This window comes from Aricia agestis, chromosome Z (genome assembly GCF_905147365.1).
Source record: "Aricia agestis chromosome Z, ilAriAges1.1, whole genome shotgun sequence".
NCBI lineage: Eukaryota > Metazoa > Arthropoda > Insecta > Lepidoptera > Lycaenidae > Aricia > Aricia agestis.
The window spans coordinates 7,141,168-7,162,899 of NC_056428.1; the positions used below are offsets into that span (position 1 = coordinate 7,141,168).

At 34.0% G+C, this 21,732-nt stretch overlaps 1 protein-coding gene across 1 annotated transcript; it reads right to left on the reverse strand.

Annotated features, from left to right (window-relative positions):
• Window positions 1-1,287: 1,287 nt before the first annotated feature.
• On the reverse strand, window positions 1,288-19,894 carry LOC121739196 (protein disulfide-isomerase TMX3). The gene is made up of 8 exons (XM_042131546.1): window positions 19,699-19,894; window positions 19,212-19,461; window positions 18,394-18,577; window positions 15,085-15,229; window positions 14,513-14,735; window positions 3,084-3,300; window positions 2,620-2,815; window positions 1,288-1,793 (listed from the first exon to the last, which is right to left on the reverse strand). Exons 1-8 carry the CDS (start codon window positions 19,736-19,738, stop codon window positions 1,768-1,770), a joined length of 1,281 nt encoding a protein of 426 aa, XP_041987480.1. The 5' UTR covers window positions 19,739-19,894; the 3' UTR covers window positions 1,288-1,767.
• Between the last annotated feature and the right edge of the window lie 1,838 nt (window positions 19,895-21,732).

Here is a 21,732-nt window from a genome sequence, read left to right on the forward strand (position 1 = left end):
TTAAAATCCAAGCATATTGTCTGCATAGACATGACTTTTAAGCCATCGTTTAGGCGTGGCTCTGTTATCAAATAAAATTTGTTTTGCTAAATAAAAATATTCTCTTTGCGTTACGGTATGTATTTTTAACCCCCGACAAAAAAGAGGGGTGTTATAATTCTCTAAGCGGTAGCTAGCGGAAAGCGATCCGAGTGAGAGCTCAGAGCGTTACCGGTGGGAGACACCTAAAAATTGTACAAAAAGTTACTTATTTTACTTTTTCTTACGCAGGAGCCAGGTACTTTAATACAAATGTTTGATTATATTAATCTTAATTTATCAGTGTAATTTTTTTGTTCTCAACCCTGTCTAAATTATTCACTACTAAACTAATTATTCTGGATTGCCAAATTAAAATTCCCGATATATTGTTATATTAATTTTAATGTTTAATATTGATTTATGTCTATTTTAAAACAATTAAAAATAAAATTAATTATTTGGTAGGCCTTAGCTGCTTTATCTTGAGGTTACTTTCCGATCTTATCCGCAAGCGACCATGACCGGCAAAAATTGAAATAAAATGCTACATTATGGCATAGGATATAATTATATTTAATTTTCTACCGACATTGGTAGAGCAAAATAACCTATAGGTAGCTAGAGTTTCATCACTACATAATTAAACAAAGTCGATAATACATACTTAATACAAAGCTATTATACCTAGCGGAATAGAGAAACAAAGGCCTGAGCAAGCGAGATGTCACTATCGGTAACACTGTGTGGTTTACCACACAGTGTTACTGAGAGAGAGACGTGTGATACACGACAGCAGAACTCTTTTTTTCATCTGTTTGACATGTCCAGTCGACACTTATCGGCACGTTGACAATTTAAACTCTTAGAAAGATTCTTGTAAATACATTACTAAAACGCACACGTAAATATATTTGTGCACACAGATGTAAATTAATTTCGGTTTCGTTTGACAGCTCGAGATTGTTGCACTACTCCGCTAGGTAAGTATATTAATTTTATGCTTGTTTATCAATTACATAAATGCCACATGATTGATACTATTATAATGATTATTAATTATTATTATTGTTATAATAAGGTTTTAACAATAATTATCTAGGTCTATTTCACTTTTTATTATAAAAAATTAAAGATACTTATTAAAGAATGTAGCCTAACATAAATTTCACTTACAACCATTTATAATAAAAGGAACAAAATGTTCATATACATTATGTAATACTAATATTAACATTAATATTATTACTTACATAATACATATTATCTTAGTAAGCAGTAGTCATAAATACTTAAGAAAAAAAATTGTTATTGAAATTATACTTATTAGGTAAGTACTATTTTCATCCATTTTCTTATACTTAAATTTCACTATGCAACAAAATATCAATTTACTATAAGTAATATTAAAACATGAGATCCTAATAATATTATATGAATTACCTCACTAGAATATGTTGACTTGTTCGTGCAGAAATTTGTTTATAGCGCTGGAACCGTGCATTTTTCGCGATAAAAGCCACATGATACGGTCCGTCAACTGCCTAGGAATCAATTTCCTCGATGGTACATAATATGTATAACTAAATTTTATTTATATCCACTTAGCGTGAAGAGGTCGAGTCGCGAGTCAGACAGACACTGCAATTTACAATATTAGTAATGGATGTAGTGTAATATACACCACACGTCCACTAAAATAAGCACTTACTTCAACAAACTGAACTTAATGTAAATTAAATATTTATTTTAATCTTTCTTCTCGTGTGTTTCATCTGTAAAAAATAAAAATAAAAACATCATATGACAAGTTAATGAGCTTAAAGAATTACTCTAGAAGTCTTTAAGTTGAAACGGTACTTATACTGCAGCACTGCAGCGAAGCAACGCGACACTTCACGTCCCGTTCTAGAGTTCCATGGACCATGTCACATGGTTCAGCTTTTGTTTAAATGTACAATTTTACACAAAGAAAACCCCTGGGCCGTGAAGTGTCGTGTCCCTCCGCTAGAGTCTACTTACACTTGTCGCCCATTACGTCGCTGTTTTACGTACACAGGGACGCAAGTTTCACGACGTACAGCATACATTATGTAGATAATTTGAAAAAAAAATCGGCCAAGTGCGACTTAAACTCGCGCACGAAGGGTTCCGTACCATAATAGAGCAAAAATAGGCAAAAATTGTGTATATTGTATGGGAGCCCCCCTTAATTATTTACTTTAGTTTATTTTAATTTTATTTAGATGTACTTAAATTAAATTAATAAATATACAACTGAGCAATTTGTGAACATTTCAGGTGCCTACCTGCTGAAATTATTGAGAACGGGCAAAAAGAAGCAAAAAAATAATGTTTGTTGTATGGGAGCCCCCTTAAATATTTATTTTGTTTTTAGCTATAACAAAATTTATTTATTTTGTTATAACAACAACAGATATACACATATTACACAATCTGTGAAAATTTCAAAAGTCTAGCTATAGTGGTTCTTAAGATACAGCCTGGAGACAGACAGACAGACGGACAGACATCAAAGTGTTAGTAATAGGGTACCGTTTTTACCCTTTGGGTACGGAACCCTAAAAACAAACAACATACCTGAGCCCTCGTCCTCATCGGCGTCCAATATATCGGCACAGCAGATGGAGTAGCAAATAAGTGACAGGAAGCCGAGCGGGAGGCCGAACACGAGCGCCGTGAGCACGGGGTTCCCGCGCCACATGTGCGCCAGCGACGTCCGCGCCTCCCACACCGCGCGGTACACACGCACCGCCCAGCTGTTCCCGCCGTACGCCTGACATTATATTTTTTTTATTTGAAATGTTTTAGTAAGCAAGAGATGTGTCATAGTAAGAAATTAGTTTTATTATAGGCAAATATCATGTTTCCTTAGGGTTTTGCAATGACAATATTAATGGTTACAAAATCTGTGAAAAAGCAGTGTTAAAAGAGCTTTTTTGAGGTGATTTGTTTACAGCTACAACAAACAGCCATTGTCCATTTTCATGCTAAACACGGCTATTTTCAATTGGGTATCTAATTATCATCAGAAAAATATTCACCGGTGCCATCTGCTTGTGTATTTGATCTAAAAATATCAATATGGCCTCCGGAGTCATCAGCACTGGATCGTCTTCAGGAATATGATGGTGGTTTGTTGTGGAGTTGAGGACTATCAGATGTGGTACAGTCAGCTCTGACATTGCTATTGAGTTAGCTAACTCTTGATTTCCCGTCCATCCAAATTGGAATCGCTGGTGAAGATTATGTTTATTCTCTCTGCAATAGATTCAAAACTTGATTTTTATCTGTATTATGACAAAAGTAGTACAACAATATTTTTAATCATCCTTACATCAACAATATGTTTATTCTCTCTGCAATAGATTCAAAACTTGATTTTTATCTGTATTATGACAAAAGTAGTACAACAATATTTTTAATCATCCTTAGCATAGTACCCTTAGGGAGCATACCCATACTACGTGACCCATTTAGGGGGGGGAGGGGGGTCTTCAAAATACTACGCGTCACGAGAGGGGGGGATGGGGTGTAGAGTTTTGTCACGTAGTCAATTTCGCTGAGAGAAACGTCATACAATTTTTTTTCCTCGCCATTTAATACTTGACACTGGCATTTATTATGGTTATTTATAGCCAACAGCCATAAAAAAACACATATATGCTGTTATGCTATACTATATTTGGTGTTCGATTACAATTTGAATGATTGATTCCTAGGTAGATGACAGACCAACGTCATGTAGTCGGATCATGTCAATTTAATGTTAATTGTGATCTGTCGGTTGGGTTTAACTTTAAACGCGACCAAATTACTTGGGTCCGCCATCTGCCTAGAAGTTAATTTCTCTCATTGTTCTATTGTAATTTTAGACTATTATTATATATACATACTAATATTATAAATGCGAAAGTATCTCTGTCTGTCTGTCTGTCTCGCTTTCACGCCAAAACTACTGAACCGATTGCAGTTACATTTTGTACACAGTTATTCTAGAGTCTGAGAAAGGACATAGGCTATATATATATATATATATATATATATATATATATATATATATATATATATATATATATATATATATAAATATATTATAAAAAATCCAGAAATATATCGATGCAATGAACATTTTAGTTCTAATACGATTCAACAGATGGCGTTTAATTTTTTACTTCATTGTAACATAGAAGTAATCATACTTATAAGTTATTATGTTTTTGTTTATAGTTTTTAATACGTTAGAATATTATGTTTAATAATATTATCACTAGGTATAATAATAATCAATCTATCTTATCTTATAGAACTACTGCATTTCTAATTCATACTATCCATACTAATATTATAAATGCGAAAGTATGTCTGTCTGTCTGTCTGTCTCGCTTTCACGCCAAAACTACTGAACCGATTGCAATGAAATTTTGTACACAGTTATTTTAGAGTCTGAGAAAGGACATAGGCTACATTTTGATGTGGAAAAATATCTTATTTCCATGAAAATATCGATGATAATTAATTCGCATTGCGCGTGGGCAGCGCTCATCCCGGGGGTCCTGGGTTCGAGTCCCGCAGGCGGAACAAAAAGTTTTCAATGTTCCTGGGTCTTGGATGTGTATTAAAATAATATTTCAAAAATCTTAAATGTATCAATTTATGTATAATACTATAAAAAATCCAGAAATATATCGATGCAATGAACATTTTAGTTCTAATACGATTCAACAGATGGCGTTTTATTTTTTACTTTATTGTAACATAGAACTAATCATACTTATTAGTTAGTAGTTTTTGTTTATAGTTTTTAATACGTTAGAATATTATGTTTAATAATATAATCACTTGGTATAATAATAATCAATCTATCTTATCTTATAGAACTCCTACTGCATTTCTAATATATGTGACAAGTTGACAACAGATGGCGCTCTAAAATAAAGGAGTTCGAGTGTACCGTGTTGGCCTATATTCCATCCAGAAAATATATCAATGCGTTGATTGCATTGATATTGCATTTTTAATTCTAATATATGAAAACAGATGGCGTTTTATTTTTTACTTAATTATTGTAACAGAACTAATCATACCTACTTTACTATATAATATTGTTTTTATTCTACTATATAATATTAGTTTATAGCGCGCGGTGTCAACAAAATTTGTGTCAAATTTAAAAACTTTTTAAAACCCTGGTAAGTGGTACCCCTCTTAGGGCCGCGCTACACCGGAATGGCAGCGCTGAAAGTGCTCGCCTCGCCGCTGCCATTCCGGTGTAGCGCGGCCCTTAATTAATCAAAATACCCAAAAACAGCTGTGCAGTGTGCACATAATCTATACTAATATTATAAATGCGAAAGTATCTCTGTCTGTCTGTCTCTCGCTTTCACGCCAAACGCCAAAACTACCGAACCGATAGTAATGAAATTTTGTATACAGATAGTCTAAAGGCTGAGAAAGGACATAGGCTACTTTTTTACTGGAAAAAAGGGTTGTAAGGGGGTGAAAATGCGTAAATTTGTTCAAATTAAGTTAGTTCCAACAATTCATAATAGATGGCGCCGTGCGTCTTCTACATCGCGCTGACGCTTGCTCAAAAGTCTTCCTATAAGACGTGGTATCATCTTACATTTAAGAGGATACACCAGGGGCGAGAGAAATTGAAAATAGGTATTTGAAAATGTATTGCTGTCTCACCAATCTCAAATCTCCCACCGCAGAGCGCGATAGAGACAACACGACAAAAGTTCTAATAAAAGAACAGAAAATCTTCGATTCGTTTTCCGCTGATTCCTTCTCCAAAACTTAACCGATTTAAGTAATTTTTTCATTAAGAATTAAAGCAAGGCTTGAGCTGTGTTCCTATGTTTTATTTTTTGTATATTCTAGCCAGTTTTGTTTTCTGGGTGTTTTAACACAGAGGAAAATCTGGCCATTTTTTGGGTTTTTGGACGTTCTTATCTTTTTTAATAATTAAATTATGAAAAAAAAGAAAACATAGGGACATGCTTATAGTGGCCATAGATATTCAGAAAAAAAATCATAACTCTACCGGCATTATCCAGGGAGAAAACAGGGGACAGCGTTTGTATGGAAAAACGGCGGTGTGGAATCCTCTTAAGTTTTGATTTTTTTCGATTGTTATATCTATTCTACGGTATTAAATAACTCAGTACTTTATCTGTGCAGTGACGTAAACTTAAATCTATCAATGATAAATAGTTTATGGGTAAAGTTGTGTAATTGGAGGGCTAAGTAAGCTTTAAAATTTGGCATAAAATATAAAGTTTAATATAAAATAATGAAATACTTATTGTGTGCACACTGCACAGCTGTATTGATTTAAGGGGTACCAGGTTTTTTTTATAAAAGCTTTTGACACCAATTTTGTTGACATCGCGCGCTATAAACTGAAGTCCACGCGGACGAAGTCGCGGGCAACAGCTAGTATTATACATAAGTCTAAGTGATAATACTTTAGGGTGTGTATGTGTTCCTTTCATAGAGTTTACTGTGATAGTAGCAGCGCTGAAAGACCAAATTTTTTATTCACTTTTGTATGGAGAAACTCGTTACACTGGGGCGCTTGCCCATACATTTAGCGTTGTTATTTGCACTTTATAAGGAAAAACTAAATGATAATTCTTTAGGATGTGTACGTAACACATCCTAAAGAATTATATTATCATTTAGTTTCCCTCCAATTTTGTTGACATCGCGCGCTATAAACTGAAGTCCACGCGGACGAAGTCGCGGGCAACAGCTAGTAATCTATATTATAACAAGATCAAAAGAGAGAGGCAGTCTAATGAAAATTGTAACAACTTTTATTTGACAGGTCGTCAAAAGTCGTCAATCGTTTTTATGCCCTTTCGGTATTTCCAAAATATTGTTCAACTAGCTGTTGCCCGCAACTTCGTCCGCGTGAATGTATGTTATTAAAATCGAGATTTAGAAAATTGAACACCCATCTACGACTATTTAAGTTGGATCTATATTACACACGAAATTGTTAATTTACATCAAAGACCCAGGAAACTTGAACCTCAGATACTTATCGTTTTGAAAAATCCTTTCTTTGAAGACTGCTTGGCGTGGACAGGGGATGGAGGCCACAGTAGGTATAGCTAAGTTAATATTGGAATTTGTTGTGGACTGTTGCCAATAATAATTATTGTGACAAAAACTCTTGAAGGCACGGATTAAGTTCTTATAGCGCTGTCCACGATATCACCGTAGTTAGCGACATCAGATTTACACTGTAGGTTGTCTAGCATTGTAGAATATTTCGTCTTGGCAGAAAAAACTCTCCCAGAGTACATGATGTGAGGTTTATTCACAGAAAGGTTTATTCAAACATACTGCCTTCGGTCGTACATACATATTCTACCATTTCTACCTATGTGCTCGACTGATGCTAGTGACTTAGATCCGTAAAGTTTGACATTACCATGGCCGGTAACGAATTGAGATACGCAGTGGTTAATATCCGTTATTATCCATCCAGACCTTTGCTAGAATTGGTAATCACTTTGGTTGTCGTTGTTAATTTCGAGGAGTTTCTTCAACTCCATTACTTATCAAGTCACCGTTTTTAGGGTTCCGTACCCAAAGGGTAAAAACGGGACCCTATTACTAAGACTCCGTTGTCTATCTCCAGGCTGTATCTCAAGAACCGTTATAGCTAGAGTTCTGAATTTTTTATAGATTGTGTATATCTATTGCCGCTATAACAAATTATACTGAAAATAAAATAAATATTCAAGGGTTCATACCCATACAATAAACATGATTTTTTGGCCTTTTTTGCTCGATATCAATAATGACAACAGGCAGGCAGTTGAAATTCGGGCAATCTATACAACAAAAAAAGAATTTTGAAAATTTGACCACAAACAGCAAAGTAAACATTAACTCCTCTTTTTTCGAAAATCGGTTAAAAAGTATCTAAGATGTTGACCAGGGATGTAAGGTGTCATCATGCCAAATCTCATTGAAATCGGTCCAGCGGATTCAGAGATTAGCCTGTACAAACAGACAAACAGACAGAGAAGCAAAACTTTCAAAAACGGTTTAAATGTGTTCTACTAATCTTCTTACATGCCCCTGACTCGTTTTTTCAAGTTTATTTTCAATGTATAAAAATTTTACCTCTACGACTTTATTATAAGTATAGAGATATAGATTTGTTGGTAATTTTAATAAATATTATTATACTAGCTGTTGCCCGCGACTTCGTCCGCGTGGACTTCAGTTTATAGCGCGCGGTGTTAATAAAATTGGTGTCAAAAGCTTTTTAAAACCCTGGTACCCCTTAAATCAAAATACCCAAAACAGCCGTGTTAATGTGCACATAATATGATTTTTTTTAAATTAAACTTTTTTATACCTTTTAAAGCTTATTTAGCGTTACACAACTTAGCTGCATAATGCATTACACAACTTTAGCTTTGCCCAATAGCCAATACCCATAGGCCATAAACTATTTAGTATTTATTATTGGTAGACTGATGTTTCTGGTCTCTATGTTGGTACGTGAGTTATTTAATAACATGTATAACAATCGAAAGAATCTAAATATTATCTGAACATGGTACCACCTCTTATAGAAATACATATGAGCAAGCGATAGCGCGATCTAGGTGACTATTGGCGCCATCTGTTCCAGTTTTTGGAACTAACTTAATTTGAACAAATTTACGCATAAACACCCCCTTACAACCCCTTTTTCCAGTAAGAAGTAGCCTAAGTCCTTTCTCAGGCTTTAGACTAGACTATCTGTGTACAAAATTTCATTACAATCGGTTCAGTTTTGACTTTTGGCGTGAAAGCGAGACACACAGACAGACAGACAGACAGACAGAGATACTTTCGCATTTATAATATTAGTATAGAACGTGTATAACAATCGAAAGAATCGAAAATCGTAACTTAACATGGTACCACCTCTTATAGAAATACGCATGAGCAAGCAATAGCGCGATCTAGGGGACTCTTGGCGCCATCTATTTTGAGTTTTTGGAACTAACTTAATTTGACCAAATTTACGCATTTTCACCCCCTTACAACCCCCTTTTCCAGTTAAAAAGTAGCCTGTGTCCTTTCTCAGGCTTTAGACTATCTGTGTACAAAATTTCATTACAATCGGTTCAGTAGTTTTGGCGTGAAAGCGAGACAGACAGACAGAGATACATTCGCATTTATAATATTAGTATAGATTTAAAAATGCTTACTTGTTCTATACTTGATGGCTTGTAAATCATAAGAATAATCCTGAAAAATATACATTTCACAGGTATGTGCATAAACCTATAATGCTATATATATTATGTCTATGGGTATGTGTTTATTTTTGCTCTATTCTGTCTTTAGCTCTCTATTTCAAATAAAATATTGTGAATCCTCCCTTTTACTTTCATATTTTGCGTAACTAAAGTTACTAATGTTCTTATATTACACAAATTTTGAAGAAAACATTTTCATTAAAAATTTTTACATATACGCTAGTGCTTGAATCAAAGGTGAATGCCCAAAAATGTATGGACCAAAAACCCGGAATCGATTGAAACCATTTATATGTAGCATAGTAGACTACTTATACTGTATCCCAAATACAATGTCCTTTTTGGATTAAACAATCACCGAGTACCTACTTTAAAAACGATCGTAACTAATTGACTTTTCTTATAGGAATCTATGATAGTTAGGAGTTAGGACGACGCGATGCTACAAACGATAGTGTGGCGATTAGTACGTAGTAAAAACATTTTTAATACAGATGTACAGTGTTATAATTATGTATTCATGAATTTAATGTTTAAATATTTATCACTTTTTTATCTGACAGTATAGAATGTTAGTTTGGTATAGAAAATAATCTGTATACAATATGTACTGTTTTTTTAAGGATTATTAAGTACACGATATCGGTTATATGATTGTTTTTATAAAATAAGGGGGCAAACGAGCAAACGGGTCACTTGATGGAAAGCAACTATACTGTCGCCCATGGATACTCGCAACATTAGAAGAGCTGCAAGTACGTTGCCACTTGCCGGCCTTTGAAGGTTTGCAGGTCGTATTGAAAATATAGTGACAGTTTATTTCACAGTTTTACAGTGCGCAGCAGAAAGTTACGCAAAAAACGCACGGCGGAAGACTGCCACTCATCAAAGTGATGAGGGTGGTATATTTTTTGCGTGGAGCGATGGCGAAAAGTTGGAGCCTGGAGGTGGTATGATTCCGAACAAATTCTTAGAGCACTCCCCGTGATACAATCCATACTAATATTATAAATGCGAAAGTATATCTGTCTGTCTGTCTCGCTTTCACGCCAAAACTACTGAACCGATTGCAATGAAATTTTGTACACAGTTATTCTACAGTCTGAGAAAGGACATAGGCTACATTTTGATGCGGGAAAATATCTTATTTCCATGAAAACATCGATAAAAATTAATTCGCATTGCGCGTGGCCAGCGCTCATCTCGCGGGTCCTGGGTTCGAGTCCCGCAAAACCCGGAACAAAAAGTTTTCAATGTTCCGGGTCTTGGATGTGTATTAAAATAATATTTAAAAAATCTTAAATATATTTTATGTATAATATTATAAAAAATCCAGAAATATATCGATGCAATGAACATTTTAGTTCTAATACGATTCAACAGATGGCGTTTTATTTTTTACTTCATTGTAACATAGAACTAATCATACTTATTAGTTACTAGCTGTTGCCCGCGACTTCGTCCGTAGAATCTGTAGAATTTCGTGAAAGTGTAAAGAAAATCTTCCCAAATTGTAGTAAATTCATCTTAAATAAATCAGATTACGAAGTTCCCGTAAATAAATCAATACTTTTTAAGAAAGCAACATCTAAAGACGTTCTCAAAATTATACAAGGACTTAATGACAATAAATCTCCCGGAATTGATAGGATTCGATGTATAGATATAAAAAGTGTCGCTCATAAAATAATAAATGTGATAGTAAAATTAATTAATACAAGCGGAAGAAGTGGAATATATCCGCAGCATCTCAAAACAGGAATCGTAAGACCAATTTATAAGAGTGGTAGTCACATTGAATATAGCAACTATAGGCCTATAACTATATTGCCAGTTATTGACAAAATAGTAGAAAAGTTTGTGTGCTCTCAAATACAAAATTTCTATACTAAAAATGACATACTATCAGCTAACCAATATGGATTTCAACCTAAGAAATCGACCGGACAGTTATTATCCAAGTTTATAAACGAGGTAAATAAATGTTTAGATAACAAAAAACACGTACTACTACTTTTTATAGATTTTAGCAAAACCTTTGATACTTTAAAACACAGTACACTACTGCAAAAACTAGACAATTCTGGAATTAGGGGTCACATATTAAAATGGTGCAAAAATTACTTATCAGGCCGAAAATATAAAGTAAAAATAGGAAATGAATTTAGTGATGATGTTGATATTGAAGATGGAACAGCTCAGTGGTCCGTGATCGGTCCAAAGCACTATCTCTCGTATGTTAATGACATGGAAAATGTAGTAAAGAATTGTCCTCTACTCCAGTTCGCAGATGACACCTGTCTGATGGCTGTTAGTGAAAATATTAGTAGGGCAGCTAAACTGTTGCAAGAAGACTTTACACGGATTGCTAAATGGGCCCATGATGCTAACCTTGTAATAAATGCAAAGAAAACAAAAATAATACATATTCACTCATCGCATGTATATCATTGCGCACGATCACAAGTGCTTACATGATGAAAAAGAATTTAAAGACACAATATGTGTGAAAATTGAACAAGTGACACATCATAAGTATCTAGGACTAATTGTGGACAATAGATTTAACTGGTCATATCATGTAGATGATGTTTGTGATAAGTTGAGGGCAATTCTAGTCAAATTCAAACTGATAAAAAGTAAAGTTCCATACCACATCTTATTAAATATGTATGTGGCCCTAGCAGAGTCAGTCATCTCCTACGGGTTTACAAGTTATGGGAGAACATTTAACACCTACTTAAACAAAGTATATAAATTACAATTAAGACTCTTAAAAACAATAATACCATCAAAATTAAGACACAAGTACGATGATATCTCATACTTATTTAAGTTATGTAAGGTATTACCTATTTTTGAAAAATTTAAACTATTATTACTATGTGAACAGTATTTAAATAAAAATCTACTGATGCCTACACATCACAGATCTACGACTAGAAAAGTATCTGATGGCATATTTGAAATACCGAAATTTAAAAATTACTATGGCAAAAGAACTGTGGAATATTTGCTACCATCTCTAATAAATAGCATCCCACAAAGTGTAAAAAGTAAATTTAAAGAAAATAATTACAGAAAATTATTAAAAAACTATTACTATGATATTATGATGAGGCTGTGAAGGACCAAAATTAAGATAATAATATTATGTTAATTGTGGTCTTTTTTGGCTTCACTATCTATATTATATACTGATAGTACATACTATATACAATACGCATGCACCCTAGTGGTATGAGTCATCGACCGATCCCAAGATATTATTTTATGTCGCAGGGCTAGGGTGCAATAGGGTATAAATACCTTTTTATTTAAAAGTGGCAACAATACATAAAAATAACTTATAACACATGATCATAAAAATTAAAAAGGGCGGATTGATCAGTTCATTAATACTCGGTGAATTTATATAATATTATTATGGTATACATCCATGCATGCACCCTAGTGGTATGAGCAATCTACCGACCCCAAGATATAATATTATATCGTAGGGCTAGGGTACATAACATAATAACTGCTCGTGTACTTAACAACAGTTAACCATATCCTAAAATGATATATGTATTAATATTCTGTTAATACGATTATTACATTTAAAATAAAACCAATAAATCAGTGTGTACATAAAGTAATGATAACATCCTGTATGTGAAGGGTCGATGCTTACAAAAACCGGTCCAGTCGCAGTCCGCAGTTCACAGCTGACACTATATTGTTATACTTACTGATAAGTGATGTAGTTTAGCAAATTAAATTATAATAATGTTTTTATTTGCAACTGCAAAATACATCATATTTAGTTTATACTACACTATCTTTTTTATTAGCTGTACTTCCCCGTGAAGGATGAATGATGAAACATTTTTCAAACGTGATTATAATATGTATACGATAAAATCCAGAAAGATTGTTTTTTTTTGTTTTTGTTTTCTCATACATTTCCATAAAATATGAAACAATGTACTAAAAAATACAACACTTTCCTCAAGTTTGCCATATACGATTACTTTCCAGAAATGATTCCTTACCATAAACACTATAAATTGATTCAATCGTACCAGGGCCGTCTCGAGTCCATGTGGCGCCCGTGTGCAAACATTACCCTAGCGCCAACTAACAAGCGCGTGGGCGGTCAAAATGAAATAGGTACAAAGTAAAAGTACTGTTTGTCCGGCCGCTTAAGGATGAGGACTCTACGCCGTGGCTTCTTTCGTTCCACCAGACGAACCGTAACAGCACATCAAGTTACCACATAGGTACTGTCAAATTTCTCCAATATAAAATAGATAACAAAACCCTATTGTTATTTGTTTGTAGATTGAAGTTTTTTTTTCGGTTTTGACCATGATGTGCTCTTGAGTCTTGACTGACCCTAACAAGCCTAACCCTAAAACGTAAATTTTATATCGCTTAAGTACTTCAATTTTACTTTAAATTTCATGTTCTATACTTATTAAACAACACATCATCACAACATCGGTATTAATTCGATTTCATTATTCGATTTCATTGAAGAACTCTAACTTCTCTAAATCCGAAGAGCCAGCATGGCACAGTTTGTTTTCTAAGTTCACTGTGCTTTTTTGTATCTAAATCCAAATCCTCCCACTACCGATTTTTAAAAAACGAGCGATAGGACTCACTATTACACCAAATATATAGCTTCATTTATGTGTTTTAAGGTTCATTTCACGTTAAAAAATAAAGATTATAATATTTATATTGCAAAAGCCGAGCCGCTCATGGCGCGCCTTGCTTTGCTGTAATTCTACAAATATAAGAAGAGCTTCTTCTTACGTTGTTCTTTCTTTTTACGTTGGTCAATATAGCGTGGGCCGTGGCAGCCGGCCAGCGCGGGCGCGCGCCGAGTGCGAGCGGCGCTCGGCGCCCCTAGAACCGCGGCGCCCGTATGCACCGCACACATCGCACTTAAGTGAAAGACGCCCCTGAATAGTACAGGGTGTTTTTTGTGATTTTTTCTTACCTTCTACCCTCGTTAACTTTTTTCTCACATGGTTTAGAGATTTCATGTCATACTATAAAATGTACAGCTTCAAGCCCTTTCATTTGATATAACGTCTGGATGTGCTACAGCTCGGATACGGGTTCCACACAAAAATGCCCCTTGTTCTTTACACAAAATACTTAGAGTAACAATATATTAGAAGAAGTCAATAACTTACTTGATAATGCTTTCCATCATGTCCTTAAAGTCTCGTTCAGTTTGGCTTATTTCATTTAATTTATTTTCAGATACCACAACAATTACAATATATTTTTCAGTATCCATAATGTCATTAATATTGGATCTTGTTATCTTTGGGAAGAAACCAAATCTTTCCGAATTAACCCATTTATCAAGTGTTGTATTTAAAGACTCCTTATCTTCCAATAATTCGGGATGAGCTGCAAAAAAATATAATTTTGTAGTCTCAAATATTTTTTCGATAATTTAGGTTACTTATTTATTTAATTTCGTTGTAAAGGAAGCCCCTCAAAAGCATTTCCACAGTAACAGCTAGTTAAGCCATGTAATCAGTGGCTGATCAACTGTATAGCCTTTAATCCTATTTATCACAAAGGTATGATTTGCTATATAAAACAATACATAAAATTTCGTAGTATTTTGTGCCTTGCCAAAAATAAAATTATGGTAACATTGTCACGAACTATTTTACTTGTTACATGAAGTAATTAGCCTTTGAATAAGTGTCTTATAATTTTTATTGTTAAAATTTCTTGTAAATGAACTTACTATTAAAGTAAAATACATCATTTTCTTTGTACACAAAGATGGCAGTTTCATTTGGAGGTTGTTTCTCAGTAGGTGCCAAATCATGTGGCAGAGAATAAAACCAACTGTGTGCTTGATATTTTTCAGCGTGATTTGAATACATTTCCTGTAAAAAAAGTTATTGTCAATGATTAATCAGAAGTTTAACCCATCGATCGTGGAAAAACGAGAAACAATAGAATTTCTATTGTGTCTTGGTCATCGGTGACCGTATGGGTAGGGTATGTTATTCGAATATTCACCAAATAATTTTTCGAATAATTCGAATAATAAGAATAATTTTTATTTTTGCTTAAACTGCTACATAACATAACATTAATATGGATTAAGAACATAATTAAGTTTATTTTAGAAAAATAATATTATTTATGAATATTCTAGATCTTTAATGATTCATCGGCGCCGTTGACCATGTTTTACTCGTTAGAAGAACCCTAACAGAACGCTAATATGGAACCCCGAACCAGCAGCAGCAGCATTTTTGTATGGTGTTAGGTTATAATTTTTTTTAATTGAACAGTAACATTGTCCTACAGATAGAACAATCCATACAATGTATCCCGACACCGGTGTCCGATCCTTTGATGTCATGATTTATGGCATATTTTAGTGACAAATTGGCTTAATTTTTTTTTTCTCCAACTTTAAGACTGGGTTGCACCAGAGGCGTGGGTAAAGTTAAAGTTATGGTTATAGTTAAGGTAAATTTAACTTTAACTTTACCCTTCTTCTTCTTCTTTTAAAAATGGCCGACTCGGTGAGTTGCCAATGTCAGAGTGGCTAACTTTGCCCGGAGAAATTGACAGATGACAGCTGATCCAACAAGGTTATACATGCGCGTGGGCGGGGGCGCTGCTGGTAAAGGAGAACTGTCAAAAATTGCGGTTTTTGTATGATGACAGCGTTAGTTCCTTTTTTCGCCACATGCATTTAAAACCTTATCGAGCTCTATGGTTATAGTTAAATATGGCGTTTTGATGGCGTCCACTTTTAACTTTACCCAAAGATTTGACATTTTGCAAAGTAGTCAAAGTTAAAGTTACAGTTAAAGTTAAAGTTAGTTGGTGCAATCTAGTCTAAGACTGGGTTGCACCAGAGGCGTGGGTAAAGTTAAAGTTAAATATGGCGTCCAAACACCCCATATTCTCATACGACATCTGTCAATTTTTCCGGTTATAGTTAAGGTTAAAGTCAAAGTTAGTTGCTGCAACTTCGTCTAAAAAAATCTCTGGCTTCATACTAATCTGACCTGCTGAATATTAAGTAAATCGTTATAACTTCTAAACTATCTGACTTAGAGCATAGCAGTAAAGAAATTAATTTAAGATGAAAACCTCCTCTATCTTTTTAAAATAAAAAAGAACCAGTTTAATGCGCTAGATTTATTAGATATTTTGTTTTTAGCAGTGTTTATGGTTTTGAAGGTTTAATTATTATGGCAGTAAATTAGATTCTCTCTGATAAAAAAATCAAATCTATGATTAGATTTACCGCGTGTACCTACTTGCTTTAGCTTTAAATGTGAATTAAGCTGTTGACCGTTCCAATACCAGCTACCATGCCACTTGCTAGTGCCAAAGAGCCGTGCCAGTGTGTTTGTGCGTGCATGTGTGTGTTCGTGGGTGTTTGTGGATGATCGTTAATGTTCGTGGCTGTGTGTAAGTGTTCGTGGGTGTACGTGGGTGTTCGTGGGTGTTTGTTGGTGTTCTTAGGTGTTCGTGGATGTTTGTAAATGTTCGTGGGAGTTCGTGGCTGTTTGAGAGTGTTTGTGTGTTTCGTCTATGAGTGTTTGTGATAATTAGTGGGTATTTCGGGTGTTCGTGGGTGATTATGGGTGTTCGTGGGAGTTTGTGGATGTTCGTGGGATTTGTGGGTGTTCGTGGGAGTTAGTGTGTGTTCGTGGGTAGGGTAGGTGTTTGTGTGTGTGATGTGGATGTTCGTAGGTGTCCGTAGTGGTAGCTGGTGACTTTAGTTAGTGGTGACTGGTGACGACGTAAGACTAAGCACGGTTTACAATTTACAGCATTTCCTTTATTGCCCAGCTGTAACCTTATATACATTTTTAAAGTGTTAAAGGACGCTATCACATTTTTTCACAAATATCAGCGATTTTCAGGTACCATTTTAAAGAATTAGGAGCCACACAGCAAGGATATTTTGGTTTCAAATGGAAGATAATATATTCATCTCCACGTCTATACTATAAAAATTTTATAGCCGCATACAAGATTTTCACATAAATACGTTTTAACTTTTAACCATCACAATAATGGCAAAATATTAAAAAAAGTGAGGTTTGATTAGGTACCAACCATTATAGCTAAATACACTGAACTAAGGAAAATAAATATACAAAAAAATTGTTGCTTATTTAGTCCCCTATATGAATAGCTAAATATTTTATATAAAAATAAATACCATTTCCATTTATAAGAAAAATAAGAAAGCTCTCAAATTTCTTCATACATTTTCGCCCTATCAAGAAAGAGGCGAGCGTCGTAACCGCCACTGTACAAGGCGCGCTAATATTTAATGTTATTTTAATGTCTTTAACGTCGATATTCGTACTGACCTGCCAAAATTTGTCATAATTTTTGTGATAGCGTCCATAACAATGAACATTGACTGACATTAATAAAAGTAAAAACAAGAATAGAATGTCGCAAAAAGCGATGGTTTGCCGTAAATAAAAGAAGAAGAAGAAGAATTATTTACTTTATAAATTATACTATTAACAAATAGGTTGTACGAAGATTCGTTTTACTTGTAATCAGTTTTTAAGAAAAAATTTCGAACTATTCGATAATTTAGTAAATTTGTCAAATAATAACATTCCCTACGTATGGGGCTTGATGAATTAATAACAAAACTAATAATATCATATCCTTCATATTCTCATACAATTCCAATAAGCTTTGAATATCAACCCATCAATCATGGAAAAACGAGACACAATAGAATTTCTTTTGTGTCTCGGTCACTGGTGACCGTGTGGGGTTTGATGAACTAATCTATATAAATAAGCTGGTAAAAGTAAACTTTTTATTATCTATATCTTATAAATGCGAAAGTGTGTGTCTTCACACCAAAACTGCTGAACTGATTTTACTAAAATTTGGCATGGAGATACTTTGAGTCCCAGGAAAGGACATAGGATACTTTTTATCCCGGAAAAATGTACAGTTCCCGCGCGATAAACGAGTTTTGGTGCAACTGAGTTGCGGGTGTCATCTAGTAACAAATAAATAATTTTAGGTCAAGAAGCCATACCCATAACACTCCATGTTGCTTTCCAATGTAGCCAAAGAACAGATCATGTGATTCTTTAAGGTAGCCAAGACTGTCTGCATGTGACACCACCTGTATGGCAGGTAGTGCCATTCTCATGGCATAGTTCACCATGTCATCCTTAACTCTCTCCCCATTATACTCATGCAAGTAAGAACCTTTGATACTGAAATGGTAATATTTTGTTAATAACACTTTTTGGTTATAATCCCAGAATTTAAGAGAAATTATCATTATTAAAAAGCAATTAAAATCGGCCAAGTGCGAGTCGGACTTGCGCATGAAGTGTTCTATACCACTATAGAGCAAAATTAGGCCAAAAAGTGTTTTTTGTATGGGAGCCCCCCTTAATTTTTTCATTTTATTTTAATATTATTATTAAATATTAATGTACACAATATATAACTAAGGATTTTGTGTAAAATTCAAGTATCTACCTGTTGCCATTATTGATATGGAGCAAAAAAGGCCATAAAAATTATGATTGTTATATGGGAGCCCCCTTAAATATTAATTTTATATTGTATTTAATATTTTTTGTTATAGCGGCAACAGATATACACATTCTGTAAAAATTTCAACTCTCTAGCTAGGTAGTTCTGGAGTTACAGCCTGCAGGCAGACAACAAAGTCTTAGTAATATGGTCCCGTTTTTACCATTTGGGTATGAAACCCTAAAAAATGGACAATTAATGCACATAACATTAAAAACAATAAGTTCATGATAAATGGTTAAAATGTATGACCAAAATGTCAAAATCAATTAAGTTATATCTTAGAAATAAGAGAAATATACTTACAACATAATTGTTGGGTAAGCTCTAACTTTGAAATGTGTAGCAACAGCCGTAAATCTTGTACAGTCAACCTTAGCAACTTTGATTGGAGTGTTGTACAATGCTTGTGCAACATGTGCCCATATTGGCTCTATTCTTTTGCAGTGGGCACACCATGGGGCATAAAATTTCACAAACCACATGCCCTCCGTACTTATATCAATAAACTTGTCGCTTAACTCAAGAACTCTGGAGGTAGAAACATTCTGGCAACCTGCAGATATTATAAAATTTTAATTGATTTCCCCGCATTACAAGTTTCGGTTAACTATAATAGGTCTTTTTAAGTTTACATTTAACTACAATGATTGAAAAAGGTGCTTCTATAAAGTGGTACAATTTTATTAAAAATGTAGTTTTGATTTCACAAACCAAAAGCTTAAAAAATAGAAGTGTGGAGTTATCAAAGGACCATAAGCGTTAGTAAGACGTAAGATCTTATTAAACTTACCGATGAAACAGAAAAATATTGCTAGCAATGCTGTTTTCATGTTTACGATTTTATATTGTTCTCAGTCTATTTCATATAGTCTGCGTTAAAACTTAAAACTGTAAAGAAACGAAAACGTTACGAATATCTACAGCTTTTTTCTTTATATTTTCTTCCTATTTATTACAATTTCATGATTTCAAGAAGTAACCAACATAAAACCTGTGCACACAGATTACTAGTATATATTTCACAGATTAGTTATATGTACCTATATATTTGTAGAGCTGTGCATCAAACACGGAACACCAATTTAATTTTTTCAGATTTCAGAAATGTTGGGCATGTAAACAGGTCAGGGCCATTGACATCTCAATAGCCAATCAAATTCGTCAAAAAGTGATGGCCAAAGAACTGTTTCGTGTTTTAGAATATACCATTTAATGTCACTGTAATAGTGAATAGGATCTGACAGTTTTGATGTCTCAAAAGCCAATCAAATCAAGTGCACTCGTACCTGCTTTAAACTGGTACACTATAGGAACATGATTATGTCATTTCTGCTTCTTCTTTTCGAGTGTTAATAGTTTTACACTTAGCCTATAGGTTACAAGTTACAACTTTGGAGTGAACATGACTAGTGATTGGACAGTACTAGTCATTGGACCGAGCACAAAAACACTAGAGTCTGGCTAGCGAAAGATGAGACTGGCTTTTTATTCCAAAACTGATTATGGTAACACTGTCATTAACGTCATTGTCACCTATAGCAGCTGTTGTTTATGAGTCAAAGTGAAAAATATTTCTGTAGTTTATGTGATTTTCTAATTTAAACGTGACCAAAACTTTGAAAAGAGCTTTGCGACAACATACGAACAAAAAAGAAATGAAAAGGATGCAATTTTTAAACAAAAACAAGGTGTTTACATGAAATATCCCAGTGTATTGGTAAGTACAGGTAAAAGATTTTGATACTTTCAATTACAATTAATTAAAATCATTATTATTTATCATGTAATTGAATTTATTGTTTTCCAGGTAACATGAATGATGCAAAGGATTCAGTTATGCAAGTTAAAATATCAAGCATAAATAAATCATGAGATATTATGTTCCAAGAAAAGTGTTTAAAGACAAAATCAGTTCCCAGAGATTTCTTCTTAGACCGTTAGGGTCTTACCGGTCTAAGAAGAAATCTCTGGGAACTGATTTTGTCTATGGTTACAAAAAAAAAAAAATGCCTGAAAGCAACCTTGTTATTGAATGCTAACTTTATTTATGAACATATTATTTGCAGATGTCAGTTTTTGTACCCTAAAGAGTAAAGAGGATTAAAAAAGAAGGCCACATAAATAAAGGCGTGTGGTTACGGCAGTCTGGCTGGGAGGTGTTAATGCATCCGCCGTATAGTCCTGACCTTGCACCCAGGGCTGTAGCTAGAGTCAAATTTGAGGTAGGGCAGCGTCGGTTACAGGTAGGGCGGAAGCAAAAAAAATCGGTCAAGTGCGAGTCGGATTCGTGCACGAAGGGTTTCGTACCGTTATAGATAAAAAATAGGCCAAAATTGTGTTTTTTGGCCTATTTTTTATCTATAACCCCCTTTAAATATAAATGTTATTTTAATTGTATTATTAATTAATTAAGTGATTTCGCAAAAACGTCCAGTGCCTACTGTTGCCATTAATATCAATATGCAGCAAAAAAGGCCAAAAAACACGAATCCTTAAATATTGATTTTATTTTGTTTTTAGTATTTGTTGTTTTGATTTATCTCTAGGTCAATGATGTATTCAATTCATTCAATAGTTATTCTTAGATACTTAAAAAAATTCTGTGACAAAGCATGAGCACTATATCTAAGAACTACATATTATTAAATCCTCAATTACGAAGAACAAGCGAACAATATGGTTAAACTTCTGGATGTAGCGATCCACGTGTGAGTGAGAGTGAGGAAATAATAATTAATTGTTGGGTTGGGTGATACGAGTCAATAGATACGACTAAAAATATATTTAGATTATTATTGTTTCTGCAAACTTATTAAAATTATAA

Coding starts and splice junctions, on each gene's coding strand:
- LOC121739196 (XM_042131546.1), bottom strand. CDS start 19,738: ATGAAAACAGCATTGCTAGCAATATTTTTCTGTTTCATCG. Junction 3,301..14,512: donor ATGATGGAAAGCATTATCAA/GTAAGTTATTGA, acceptor AATCTATTGCAG/AGAGAATAAACATAATCTTC. Junction 1,794..2,619: donor CGATGAGGACGAGGGCTCAG/GTATGTTGTTTG, acceptor TATTTTTTACAG/ATGAAACACACGAGAAGAAA.